At 42.2% G+C, this 15,442-nt stretch overlaps 1 protein-coding gene across 3 annotated transcripts in view; it reads left to right on the forward strand.

Moving 5' to 3' along the window:
* HPS5 (HPS5 biogenesis of lysosomal organelles complex 2 subunit 2) overlaps positions 1-14,199 on the forward strand; it is a 30,115-nt gene extending 15,916 nt beyond the window's left edge. For all 3 annotated transcript variants that reach the window (XM_040409776.1, XM_040409779.1, XM_040409778.1), the window contains exons 17-23: positions 28-148; positions 242-397; positions 1,052-1,171; positions 2,767-2,880; positions 2,981-3,087; positions 3,447-3,723; positions 13,118-14,199. In XM_040409776.1, the coding sequence (XP_040265710.1) occupies positions 28-148; positions 242-397; positions 1,052-1,171; positions 2,767-2,880; positions 2,981-3,087; positions 3,447-3,723; positions 13,118-13,178 (956 nt within the window). In that variant the 3' untranslated portion in view covers positions 13,179-14,199. The remainder of the gene's footprint in view (positions 1-27; positions 149-241; positions 398-1,051; positions 1,172-2,766; positions 2,881-2,980; positions 3,088-3,446; positions 3,724-13,117) is intronic.
* Positions 14,200-15,442: the final 1,243 nt, after the last annotated feature.

Here is a 15,442-nt window from a genome sequence, read left to right on the forward strand (position 1 = left end):
GACGATCTAATGATGGGCTGATTTCAGAGCTGACAAGTTCAGGACCCGAGGCCCAGGCCATAGAAAACGGGGATCTGGTGAGGTCGATAGAAGCGTTGAATAATATGGAGCCTTGGGACAGCCCCTTGCTGCTGGCACACGTGTCCAGGTATTTCCCATACGCACGTCTGGACTATCGGACGCCACTGTACAGAGGATGATCTGCACGTGAATCCAACTTCTCTTCTTTGGCTTCTTGCAGGATTTATGAAAAGTTTGGTGAAGCAGCGGCGAGGGCTCTCATCAAGTTTTACCCGTCGGTGTTGCCCGCCGACGTCGTACGGATCTGCGGCGACAACCCCGGACACTTCTTGGCATATCTGGATAATCTTGTCAAATCAAAGCCTGAGGAACAGAGGTAACTGGTTTAAATAAAAGGGACAGTTCTTCTTAAAGGGATACTCCAGAACTGATACTGTATGTAATCTTTGCAGGATCGGGGGGGGGGGGGGGGGGGAGGGGGTTCAGGACACAGGAATCATTGAATCCAGTAACATACCCTGTTCCCTCAGGCCTCTCTGTATCATGCCCCCCTCCCCTCTAGGAGTAAGGCTTATTGCACACGAACGTGTGCGCCCCGTGGTCGTATTGCGGACCCGCAATACACGGGCACTGTTCCGTGTGCATTCCGCATCACGGATGCGGACCCATTCACTTCAATGGGTCCGCAAATCCGGAGATGCAGAATGGTGCGGAACGGAACCCAACGGAAGCACTACGGAGTGCTTCCGTAGGGTTTCGTCCCGTACTTCCGTTCCGCAAAAAGATAGGACATGTTCTATCTTTTTGCCGAACGGCCGGATCACGGACCTATTAAAGTGAATGGGTCCGCGTTCTTCTGCAGCTGCCCCACGGTGGGTATTCGTGCAATTTGCGAGCCGCAGCATGGCCATGGGGCGCACATGTTCGTGTGCAAGAGGCCTAACATTGTATCAGTTTTGCACAGAGTGTATCTTTTATGGGGTGTCTCTTGCAGCGTCGTATTGATGTTACCTGTGTTCTGGTGTTACAGATTATCTCTGCTGCAGTCCCTTGTGCAGCCTGAATCCTTAAAGCTGGACTGGCTCCTTCTGGCTCTTTCCCATGATGCACCGCACCCATCCAACACCGTGGACCCTGATGGAAACCCAAAGTGATTTATTTTGTTGTTACTTTTCTTTCAATTCTGTCTTGAAATCATATTTTTGCATTCCTTGTCCTTCTCTATAGACACTAGTTTTTGCCCAGTAACACACCCGCTGCTTACTAGGTGCGAAGTAGAGATGAGCAAATTTATGAATAGTTTCATTCAGGTACTTTGCCAAATAAAAAATATATATAAAATCCGCTTTGTGATGAATTACTTCATCACAAAGCTCGTTTCTTTGTAAGTAGTGGGTGCAGCAATAATATGAATATTTCTATAGAGCCACTATATTCTGCTGCTCTACAAGTTCAGAGGGTTCATGTACAAAACAAAAGACATTACAATGTAACTGGCGGATATACAAACTGAAACACTAGGAGTGAGGGCCCTGCTCGCAAGAGCTTACAATCTATGAGGAAATTGCCGTCCCCTCATTGTACCCCTGAGATGCAACGTTTATACATAATCGCAGCATCTGATATGAATTTTTTTTAATCATACTTGCTCCATTTGCTCACGACAGGCCGGCCGTCTCCATCTTGCTTGAAGATCTGGTGCAAAATCTTGCGCCGTCCGCAATGACGTCATCACGCCGGCCGGCATGGTGACATCATACATCTGCAGGATTTTGTGCGAGATCTGCAAACAAGATGGCGGCGGCCGGCCTGTCGTGAACAAGTGGAGCAGGTAGTATAATTATTTTTTTTTCTTCTTATTTTAGACTCATTTATATCCTGTATGAACTTTGGCATCTGAGAGGTACAATGACGGGATGGCAATTGTCTCATAGATTGTAAGCTCTTGCGAGCAGGGCTCTCACTCTTAGTGTTTCAGTTTGTATATCCGCCAGATACGTTGTAATGTCTTTTGTTTTGTACATGAACCCTCTGAATTTGTAAAGCAGCGGAATATAGTGGCTCTATAGAATTATTATTATTATTATTTCACCCACTACTTGCAAATAAACGCGCCTCGTGACTAACTAATTGGTCAGGAAATTTGTCACGAAGCACGAGGAAATTCGGCTTTGCGGGAAATCTGGACTTCGATTCGCTCAACACTAGGGCTAAGCCTGCAGTTGCTTTACCTGGCATCATGTGTGTGGTGTTCTCACCTGGTGACCTGTTTACCCACCTGGCACCATGTGTCCTAAGGTTTATATTTGGCTCCAGGGCCCCACAACCCTCACGTGCCATTTATAGTCACCTGTGTCCCCTATACCTTCCTGCTTTTAGGGTGCATCCACCCGGGACAGAGCGGAACTATTGTAGACGTCGCCACAAAATCCTTGTTTTAGATGCAGATTTTGTCGGGGATTTTCTCGCACAGTTGTCGCATGCGTCGCCCAATGAAAATCCAGGGAAAGGAATTGAATGCTGCAGATTTGAAATCCGCACCGCGTATTAACTTATGAGCAGCAGTTTTTTTCGGCAGCATGTGGATGAAATGTATTGAAATCCCATCCGCTTCGCTTCTTTTGTAAATGTTGAACATTGACAGCATTTCTGCTATGTGTGCACAAAGCCTTACTGTGTTCGTGCTGTAGTGTCGTGTTATATGTGACCCCTATATGTAATTCTACACCCTATGACCCTTCCCAGGCCGCGGTCACACTTGTTCACCTGGGGATACGGGCAGCTCATAGCCCTATTAATTAAGCTGCCGTCCGACTTCACAACCAAGGAGAAGATGTTGGAGATTTGTAAGACATTTGGGTAAGACGCTGAACAGAATTCTATGTGTGCGGATACATAATTTATATATAGTATTAGTAGATTTCTACGTTCTTGTAATATCGCTTTGTTCATCTCTCAGATATTGGCCGGGTTATATCACACTTTGTTTGCAGCTGGAGAAAAGACTTGAAGCCCTGACTAACGTAGTCTGTCTCGATGACATGCAACTGATTGATGAGAAAAATGGTCAGTAAATCAATCATTTATCACATTTACTAAAAGCCGCCCTCCCCCGGCCTTGGTAAAACCTTTTCCTTCAGTCTTCGTGCAGCAGTATTTGATCCTGTTCTTGCTGTAATGGAAATGGTCTCTCATGTAAAGACTGCCTGCTGAGCTTATACATAGCAGTCAATCTGAACAGGAAAAGCTGCACTGTAAAGTATGGTGAAGGGGCAGAACTTCAGATTACTTATGTCTGTTATGTCACGCTGTTATTCCTTTGCTAATATATAGTTACACTATAGTTAATTTGTATCACTATATGTTTTTATCCGATCTTGTATTTATGTTTTATATTATTCCTGTAAAATATTATTTTTCATTAGGTTTATTACCAGAGACAATGGAAGAATGGAAATATGTAATGCACTTGGCCCAAAACCATCACCAGCACAACAGCACCATGAATGGAGAGGCCTCAGGTGCTGGGTATTCTGACTGGACCAATTGCATCACAGTGGAGAATGTGGCGCTTCTCCTAGCAAAAGTGATTGGTCCCGATCGTGCACTGCCATATTTACAAGACTGGGGTGTGACTGAGAGATTCTCTGACAGATACTGCAAGATCTGTGATGTTATGAGAGTGGCAGAGAAAAGACAGAGGTATAATGTCATATTACATTAAAATATTGTCATTGATAAGCACAGAACACCTATAATTACCAAACCATAATACCGCCTCCTATGTCCAAGAATATAACTACTATAATACTGCCTCCTATGTCCAAGAATATAACTACTATAATACTGCCTCCTATGTACAAGAATATAACTACTATAATACTGCCTCCTATGTAGAAGAATATAACTACTATAATACTGCCCCTATGTACAAGAATATAACTACTATAATACTGCCTCCTATGTAGAAGAATATAACTACTATAATACTGCCTCCTATGTAGAAGAATATAACTACTATAATACTGCCTCCTATGTAGAAGAATATAACTACTATAATACTGCCTCCTATGTACAAGAATATAACTACAATAATACTGCCTCCTATGTACAGGAATATAACTACTATAATACTCCTCCTATGTAGAAGAATATAACTACTATAATACTGCCTCCTATGTACAAGAATATAACTACAATAATACTGCCTCCTATGTACAGGAATATAACTACTATAATACTGCTCCTATGTACAAGAATATAACTACTATAATACTGCCTCCTATGTACAAGAATATAACTACTATAATACTGCTCCTATGTGCAAGAATATAACTACTATAATACTGCCTCCTATGTACAAGAATATAACTACTATAATACTGCTCCTATGTACAAGAATATAACTGCTATAATACTGCCTCCTATGTACAAGAATATAACTACTATAATACTGCCTCCTATGTACAAGAATATAACTACTATAATACTGCCTCCTATGTGCAAGAATATAACTACTGTAATACTGCCTCCTATGTACAAGAATATAACTACTATAATACTGCCTCCTATGTACAGGAATATAACTACTATAATACTGCTCCTATGTGCAAGAATATAACTACTATAATACTGCCTCCTATGTGCAAGAATATAACTACTATAATACTGCTCCTATGTACAAGAATATAACTACTATAATACTGCTCCTATGTACAAGAATATAACTACTATAATACTGCTCCTATGTACAAGAATATAACTACTATAATACTGCTCCTATGTACAAGAATATAACTACTATAATACTGCCTCCTATGTACAAGAATATAACTACTATAATACTGCTCCTATGTACAAGAATATAACTACTATAATACTGCTCCTATGTACAAGAATATAACTACTATAATACTGCTCCTATGTACAGGAATATAACTACTATAATACTGCTCCTATGTACAAGAATATAACTACTATAATACTGCTCCTATGTACAAGAATATAACTACTATAATACTGCTCCTATGTACAGGAATATAACTACTATAATACTGCTCCTATGTACAAGAATATAACTACTATGACTATGGGGCGGAGTCTGACTGCCAACCTGGATAGTCGCATGTAGGAGAGCTCCTCTCCCAGCAATCCTGCAACCTGGTTAATTTTGCACTTTAACCCAGCAAAATATGGGGAAAGTTGGCAGATTCATCCCCACAGACAAGACAGACTCCCCAAAATCTGTTCGTGGGGCTACAGACATGGAGCGTTATCTTAATAAGAAGTCATCCAGCAGCACCAGCGGTGAAGCTAAAATGGCGCCGTCTGCACCGGACGACTGGTCAGTGGATTCAGAAGGGGCTTCAGGAGTGAACACTGACCTAGAAGATGGATCTTTGCAGCCAGGTGCAGCCCCAATATCGAGGAAATTCCTCCAACAGGCCCTCTCCATGGCCATAGCTCCTGTACTACATGATCTACAAGAGATCAAATCGGACTTAAAACAGATCGGTCACAGAGTGGAGACGCTGGAGGGCAACCAAGCGGCCATCTTAACACACGCACATACCCTGGGTGCGAACGCGGCAGCATGTATGGTCTCCCTGGACACTGCTTTCTCCCTAATCGAAGACCAGGAGAACCGCAGCAGGCGGAAAAATATACGTCTGCGCGGTCTCCCTGAACAAGTCACACACGAGGAGTTACCTGAAGTGGCGGCCGCCATCTTTGAAAGCCTTTTGGGTGCTGAGAACACTGGCGCCATAGAAATTGAACGCATTCACCGTTCACTCCGGCCAAAACCGAAGGAGAATGAAAATCCAAGAGACGTGGTGTGTGGCCTTCTGAAATATTCAGACACAGCGGCGATATTGAGAGCTGCAAGAGAACAGAAGGAGCTCACCTACAAGGAGGCAAAGATCCTCATGTTCCAAGATTTGGCGCCATCAACGCTGAATAAGCGGAGGGCCCTCCGACCCATCACTGATCATCTGAGGCACATTAAGACCCCTTATAAGTGGCTCTTTCCTTTCGGCCTAACGTTTGCCATAGGGGGCAGAAGATGCACCATAAGAGTACCAGGGGATCTTGCAGCTGCGTGGGAACTACTCCAGACCACACCTATGGACATCCTATCATGGCTGCCCTCGGCGGAGACAGGGGTCCCTCTACCAGAATTACCGGAGGCCCAGAGGTGGAATACAGCAGCGCCAAGGAGGAAGACGGGTTCCAGATTCAGGGACACTTGAGCGCCTTCGGTTGCAAAGTTATCAGCTTATTGAACAGGGGCACAGTTGAGTATTCATGTCGCCCTGTAATATGGAACTGCTGCATCTAAGCAATCACAATGTTTGTGTTATAACATGCCGTTTTCAGCTATTTAGATAGATATCTGTAGTATGCTAGCTATATATGACAGTTAGTTGGCTCAGTTTGAGGTTGTCTGGTAGTACCACAGCTATATTGTCAGACATGCTGGGTTTCACCAGACTGCATTTTGTGCTGCACCAGGTTTGTCGGGGTGAGCTGGACTTGCAGGATCCCTTGTGTGGTTCTTGTTTTTCCCCCCTACATGCCTTACATCAGGGGACTACCTGTGCAGCCCTGGTGCAAGCACATTTTTGGAGAGGCATACAGGCTGTTCATACTGCTTGTTAGGGGTTTGCTCAGTCGTGTTAACCCTCTCTTATGTTACTTGGTCACAGTCCCAGGTTTTAGTTGGATTGTGCACTATGTTAGTGTTTTATGTTTCACAAAATCTCTAGTGAAAAGGCTAATCAGGCTGCTCTATACTGATGCTCTTAGTTATGCAGGATGTCTAGGTTAAAGTGTACCTCTTTCAATGTTAGGGGTTTTAACACTCCTCAAAAGAGATCCCAAGTTCTACGCCTATTGAAAAAATCCCATACCGATATATGTTTCTTTCAGGAACTACATTTTAAAACTAAAAGTGTTCCTACCCTCCAAAAGAGCTACTTCAATACTTGGTTCCTCAGCACATTCGATAAGGCCAAAAGAGGAGTAGGAATAGCTATCGCCAAAAGAGTTCCCTTCAAAATGTCAGATTCACAGCTGGATTCTGAGGGCAGATATGTGTTCGTGAAGGGCTTCATTGGCACGCAGCGGATAACTTTAGCCAGTTTATATAGCCCCAACAGGGGACAAAAGTTATGGATTTCCCAAACTTTACAAAAATTCACAATATTTGCAGAAGGGATATGCCTGGTTGGGGGAGATCTAAACGTGCCTCTGAACCCCTTCGTGGACACATCAGATGGTTGCACTCAGCAAACTCAGACGACACTGGGTCACATAAATGCCCGCTTAGCAGAGGCGAGACTGACAGATGCATGGCGCCTAGTACACCCAAATGGTAGAGACTATACTTTTTTTTCTGCGGCCCACAATGTTTATAAGAGACTGGACTATCTCCTAGTCTCAAACACCTGTATAGATATGATTGAACAGGCAGTTATAGATCCCATCACAATTTCGGATCATGCCCCGGTATCGATGGTGATACATTTGGCCAGTTTACCCCCCCAGAATAAACAGTGGAGACTGAATGAGACTTTGCTAGATAAAAAGGAAGCAGTTGAATCACTGTCGCGGAAGCTGTCGTGGTTTTTTGGGGAGAATTTAACGCCAGATGTCTCACTAGAGACGGTGTGGGAAACACACAAATCAGTAATGAGAGGAGAATTAATTTCCTTGGGGAGTAGAGTTAAGAAAGAGAGACAAAAGTTGCTCCATTCTCTTCTTAAACAGATTGTTGATCTGGAGACTATACATAAGAGGTCGAAAGCCTTGAAGACACAGCAAGAACTTTTTCTCCTGAGAGCAAAACTGAAAGATCACCTCAATGCATGCCACGCCAGGGCATATCAGTATGCTCAGTTTCGCTTTTTCTCTCATGGTGATAAAGGAACGAAGCTAATGTCCTCCCTCATTAAGCAGAGGAAAAACTCTATGTACATCTCCAGTATCAAGTCCTCTGATGGTAAGCAGTTACACAAGACGGCAGACATAGCCAGAGAATTTCAAAAATTTTATCAGGATCTATACGGGCTGGATAATCGAACCTCCCACCTAGATCCAACTGTGGACTTAGTGGTAACCAACTTTCTACACCGCCTAAAACTACCCCGGCTTAGTAGTGAGGAGGGAAGTTCTCTGACTGTACCTGTTACTGGCCCGGAGATAATGAAGATCCTGAAATCCATGCCCCTAGGAAAGTGCCCCGGTCCAGATGGATTTCCGGTGGGCTATTACAGAAAATTCGCGGACATTTTATGCCCACATCTTACGAATTGGTGCAATGCTCTTCTTACAGGGGGGCAGCTGCATAGTCAATCCCTAGAAGCTACAGTAACCATTTTGCCTAAGCCAGGGAAGGACCCTACACTCTGCGGGAGTTACAGGCCCATATCTCTCTTAAACGTTGATATTAAGGTCTGGGCTAAGCTCTTGGCCTCTCGTCTCAGCTTGTTCCTCCCTAAGCTTATACATCCTGACCAAGCTGGTTTCGTGCCAGGAAGAGAGGGGAACCATAACTCCTGCAGAGTAGTTACGGCCATTCAATGGGCAAAAAGACAGGGTATTCCCTTGGTCTGCTTGAGCGTGGATGCGGAGAAGGCCTTCGACCGGGTAAATTGGAGCTTTATGAAGAGGACGTTACACAGTTTTGGTATTCCACCACAATTTCAGGATGCTATTATGTCCCTATATACCAATCCGAGTGCTAAAATTAGAGTTAATGGCACTCTGTCACCTTCGTTCCCTATTCATAACGGCACCCGACAGGGCTGCCCCTTATCACCAGCTCTCTATATCTTGGTAATGGAGACTCTCCTTCAAGCCATTAGAATACATCCTGATATTAGAGGGGTCAGAGCCAAAAATGACATGATTGAATACACCAATGTCGCCTATGCTGACGACCTTTTGGTGCTAATTTCCAACCCGGTTGAGGCCTTCCCGCATCTTCTCTCTCTGTTTGACTTGTATGGTAAGATCTCCAACTATAAGGTAAATTACTCTAAATCTGAAGTTATGAATATATCAGCTCCCTCAAGAAGCGTTCTCTCCCTTAAAACCACGACACCTTTCATCTGGCAATCCTCTCATATCTCCTACTTAGGAATCAAAATTCCGTCAGACCTAAGGAATATTTTTCACCTGAACTATAAACCCCTGATTACCGAGATACAGAGCCAACTTGGTTCCCTCCGCATTCCATTTGCTTCTTGGATGGGGAGGAAAAACTTGTTAAAAGCTTTTATACTTCCTAAAGTACTATACGTCATGCAGATGTTACCTGTTCTCCTCCCTGCCTCCTTTTTCACGCAGATACGCAGACTTTTCTCTAGCTACCTGTGGGGTGGTAAGAGTGTTAGGATTTCACATAGCAGACTGATTTTACGGAGGAATCAAGGGGGTTTCGCCTTACCGGATGTCCAGCTCTACTACAGGGCAATTCAGCTCAGAAGATGGATGCAGCTTCATGTAACTAGTTGCTCAACACTCGGTAATGAGTTAGAACTGTTCCAGTTATCTCAATCTCAGAGGGCTGCGTTGTGGGGTCTGAGTTCATCTTCATTACATACACAGACGCTACTCAGGGGCACAGGTCAGGTGGTCAAACAACTCAACAGAGATCATGACTTATTACGTAACCCTTCCTCAGTTATGCCAGCAGACCTGATCCCTTACTCAGTCAGGCCAACAGCAACACATATTCCCCCGGGGTGGGGCTCTCTGAGAAATTTCTCAACAAAGGAATTCCTAGAAAATGCCTTAGGCAAATTACCTAACGAACACACTATTAAGAACACCATAAAAGCATGCAACTTCCTAGACGTTGCAGATTTTGATTCTGTTGGTAAGGCCCTAGTAGATAAAAAAGCTTATGACCTGGACCAAACTTGGTTCGAGAAGATCATATCTTCTAATTCTCCACATAAGAGATTAATCTCATTGCTCTACCTAGCACTGAACACACCAGGATCCAATGTTCGCCCACAGTTTCTGAAAACATGGGAAACTGAATTGAATAGAACCTTCTCTGAAACAGACGTCCTCAGGCTATACGCACATTCACATGGCTTTTCTAGATGCGTCAAAGTGCAAGAACACTCCTTCAAGGTACTAACACAGTGGTACATGACGCCCAAACAGATGTTTTCAAGAGGGCTTTGTCCCACTGATCGGTGTTGGAGGTGCAATTCAGAAGAGGGCAACCTCTCACACATCCTATGGTATTGTGCAGGGATAAGACCATTCTGGGATGATATCTCCAATGCTCTGAAATCAATTTTTCATACTGATATAACACTAACACCTGATCTGGTCCTTTTGTGGCTACCTACAAAGGCGCTATCCCCATCTAGAGGCTGTCTCGCCACCCAACTAATTCAGGCAGCAAGACTGCTAATCCCTCAGAGATGGCTAAGTACTGAACCCCCTACCATTTCTCATTGGATACATAAGGTAGATCTCATCCAGCGCTTAGAGGAACTAGCTAGTTGGGAATCCAGATCTCATGAGAAGCATGCTAAGATGTGGAGACCATGGTTACAATTTAGGGAATTAACACTATTAGCAGACTAATAAAGGTCCATTGACCCAGACATAGCTCATTATACTGTATACCTGATTGAATGTCACAAAATGCCTTTTCGACTTGAATAACTAGAGAGTTGTTTTGTTTATCGTTTTATTGGTTTTATATGTCCTTAGCGTCGGTTGCCCTCAATCCCAGAGGTCCTTGTAGACCATATACAAGTAGTACTTGCACTTTATTAAAGCTTAACCAATGTGTGGTATTACAACAATGTATTAAGCATACCATCTGACCATCTACTAAATGCCTTAACTATGTAATATACATGTCAGCCATGTGGTTATATGGTATGTACATATTTGTATTGCAAACTTAAAAGAGGATATGCTTATCCTCAGATATGTTGTTATACGATCTATATCCATATACCTACGAGTATAGAATGTCAACTTTGTATCTTTGATCTTGACCTTTTTCAATAAAAAGATAATTGACAAGAATATAACTACTATAATACTGCTCCTATGTACATGAATATAACTACTATAATACTGCCTCCTATGTACAAGAATATAACTACTATAATACTGCTCCTATGTACAAGAATATAACTACTATAATACTGCTACTATGTACAAGAATATAACTACTATAATACTGCCTCCTATGTACAAGAATATAACTACTATAATACTGCTCCTATGTACATGAATATAACTACTATAATACTGCCTCCTATGTACAAGAATATAACTACTATAATACTGCTCCTATGTACAAGAATATAACTACTATAATACTGCCTCCTATGTACAGGAATATAACTACTATAATACTGCCCCTATGTACAAGAATATAACTACTATAATACTGCCTCCTATGTACAAGAATATAACTACTATAATACTGCCTCCTATGTGCAAGAATATAACTACTATAATACTGCCTCCTATGTACAGGAATATAACTACTATAATACTGCTCCTATGTACATGAATATAACTACTATAATACTGCCTCCTATGTACAAGAATATAACTACTATAATACTGCTCCTATGTACATGAATATAACTACTATAATACTGCCTCCTATGTACAAGAATATAACTACTATAATACTGCTCCTATGTACAAGAATATAACTACTATAATACTGCCTCCTATGTACAGGAATATAACTACTATAATACTGCCCCTATGTACAAGAATATAACTACTATAATACTGCCTCCTATGTACAAGAATATAACTACTATAATACTGCCTCCTATGTGCAAGAATATAACTACTATAATACTGCCTCCTATGTACAGGAATATAACTACTATAATACTGCTCCTATGTACATGAATATAACTACTATAATACTGCCTCCTATGTACAAGAATATAACTACTATAATACTGCCTCCTATGTACAAGAATATAACTACTATAATACTGCTCCTACGTACAAGAATATAACTACTATAATACTGCTCCTACGTACAAGAATATAACTACTATAATACTGCTCCTACGTACAAGAATATAACTACTATAATACTGCTCCTACGTACAAGAATATAACTACTATAATACTGCTCCTACGTACAAGAATATAACTACTATAATACTGCTCCTACGTACAAGAATATAACTACTATAATACTGCTCCTACGTACAAGAATATAACTACTATAATACTGCTCCTACGTACAAGAATATAACTACTGTAATACTGCTCCTATGTACAAGAATATAACTACTGTAATACTGCTCCTATGTGCAAGAATATAACTACTGTAATACTGCTCCTATGTGCAAGAATATAACTACTGTAATACTGCCTCCTATGTACAAGAATATAACTACTATAATACTGCCTCCTATGTACAGGAATATAACTACTATAATACTGCCTCCTATGTACAGGAATATAACTACTATAATACTGCTCCTATGTGCAAGAATATAACTACTATAATACTACCTCCTATGTACAAGAATATAACTACTATAATACTGCTCCTCTGTACAAGAATATAACTACTATAATACTGCTCCTCTGTACAAGAATATAACTACTATAATACTGCTCCTCTGTACAAGAATATAACTACTATAATACTGCCTCCTATGTACAAGAATATAACTACTATAATACTGCTCCTATGTACAAGAATATAACTACTATAATACTGCCTCCTATGTACAAAAATATAGCTACTATAATACTGCCTCCTATGTACAAGAATATAACTACTATAATACTGCTCCTATGTACAAGAATATAACTACTATAATACTACCTCCTATGTACAAGAATATAACTACTATAATTCTGCTCCTATGTACAAGGATATAACTACTATAATACTGCTCCTATGTACAAGAATATAACTACTATAATACTGCTCCTATGTACAAGAATATAACTACTATAATACTGCCTCCTATGTCCAAGAATATAACTACTATGATACTGCTCCTATGTACAAGAATATAACTACTATGATAGTACTGATGACGACATTGTGATGTCTTTGCAGGGCTCTGATTCAGTCTATGCTGGAAAGATGTGAGAGATTTCTATGGTCCCAGCAAGTGTAATGACACCAGCTACAGTAACACAGTCCTGACAATAAATGGCAGCTGACTTTCTAATGCTTCTTCTGGGGATGACGTCATGAAGCGTCCGTCTGACTGTTACTTATAGATGAGCAGGTTATATAACCCATATGCCAAGAGATGCATACTTCACTGTGCCTATGGGGTTCACATGGAACTAAAGACGACATTACGGCCAAAATGGATCATGTTATCTTCAAGGCGACTGAGGAGCGGTGCAAGACACATTGGACCCACATTCCCTGAGCTAATAAATAGTATTCAGCCGTTTCTCATTTATATCAGCTTCTGGGAAAGCTGGGTCACTAGCACTATATATCTTTTAGGGCTCATGCACACGACCGTAGCCTGTTTGGCGGTCCACAAATTGCAGATCTGCAAAACACGGATACCAGCTTTCTACGCCACGCATTTTACAGAACGTCCGACCCATAACGGAACAGTCCTATCCCTGTCAATAATGTGAACAAGAATAGTACACGTTCTATAGTTTAGCGGGGCCACGTAACGGACAAACCGATGCGACGGCACAAGGCCCCATTGAAGTGTATGGTTCTGCATCCGACCTGCAAAAAACGTGGATCAGATGTGGACAATAAATACGTTTGTGTGCATGAGCCCTAATGGAGGAGGCCAGCGTTTGTTTTTCTTCCTGACACAGAGCTCCAAATCCTCTGCTTTCCTTGGTACAGTCGGATGATCAAATTTAGGCTGCCTGCATCCACCACTAGAGGGAGCTCACTGAAGACCGGGTTGTTCTATACAATAATATATCAATTGTATGCAGTAAGCTCCCCCTATTGGTGGCTGGAGGCAGAGCGCATCTTCGGCACCACAAGCCGGGACCTCAAGGTCCATTCTCGTTATTGGTACCTTTTGAAAGAATTCTGTGTACAGAGCACAGCAATAGGATTTTTTATGCATGTGCTAAATGTTCTTAATGTGTCCAATAATAATAATGTGCAGTCACTGGAGGGCGTCTACGTGAACTGGCTGTGATATTTGGCTGTTGAATGCTAAGATCACTTCTCCTTACGCACATTGAAGAAAAATCAATCTGCAATAGACCATAAAATGGCCCCTGTGGCTTCTATACAGCTGCCGTTCCAGTGCACTAAAGATTCACAGTGCTCAGGGGTGTGGCCAAACTAGGATGCTCCTCCCCCAAGGGGGCCAAGCAAAGCAATAGTAAACTGGCAAATCAAGAAGGCAGCCTAAGGGTCACACGGCCTCGGAAGACGGCAGAGGAGAACACTTGTCATCAGTAAGACATGGCAGGGTTATTTAACTGAAATCCTAATTTTATAGGAAAAATGTATTTTACTTTTAGCTTTTCCTGAAAAAATAAATAAAAAAAATACAATAAAAAAAGTTTATGAAAAAATATTGTGCATGTCCCCTTCTGGTCTGCCTGGTGCACATGAGCTTATGTGTCCTGGTTGAGTTGCAATAAAATATATTTTGCAGGTGAAATGACCAAAAACAGCAACTCTGCATTTTATTATTATTTTTTACATGTGACAATTTTAAAAGTTCCAATAATTTTTTTCACTTGGAAATACAGATTGTTTATTATAACTTAATATAAGAACATTTGTAACTGTTTTAGTCCAATATTAGCAGGTGCTGTCATGATAAACCCTTGGTAATTGTGTCATTGGCGGTGGGGGAGGGAGAAGGGAGCCCCTCCTTTGGTTAGATGCTAATGTCACGTTTTTCCCGTTCCGGATCGCGTAGCATGCGTCATAAATATCTGATTCATGTGGAGCCACACCTGTCTCTCCCCCCCCCCCCCCCGAAACCTTCCTGCTGAGGCGATCACACATGCGCAGGACTGTCTCCCTTCAAATACATGGGGGTAAGGCCTCGTGCACACGACCGTTCCGTTTTTTGCGGATCCGCAAAACACTGAAGCCGCCCGTGTGCCCTCCGCAATTTGCGGAACGGAACAGGCGGCCCATTGTAGAAATGCCTATTCTTGTCCGCAAAACGGACAAGAATAGGACATGCTATATTTTTTTTGCGGGGCCACGGAACAGAGCAACGGATGCGGACATCACACTGAGTGCTATCCGCATATTTTGCGGCCCCATTGAAGTAAAAACTGCGGCTCGGATGCGGACCAGAACAACGGTCGTGTGCAGGAGGCCTAAGGGCCACAGACCTTACAGGGAAATTGCCCAGGGGGCCGCCTGAGCCCTCCTCACAGCCGCCTGCGGAAGTTTTTGGGGACGTGTCTTGTGATG

Source organism: Bufo bufo, chromosome 10 (assembly GCF_905171765.1).
Source record: "Bufo bufo chromosome 10, aBufBuf1.1, whole genome shotgun sequence".
NCBI lineage: Eukaryota > Metazoa > Chordata > Amphibia > Anura > Bufonidae > Bufo > Bufo bufo.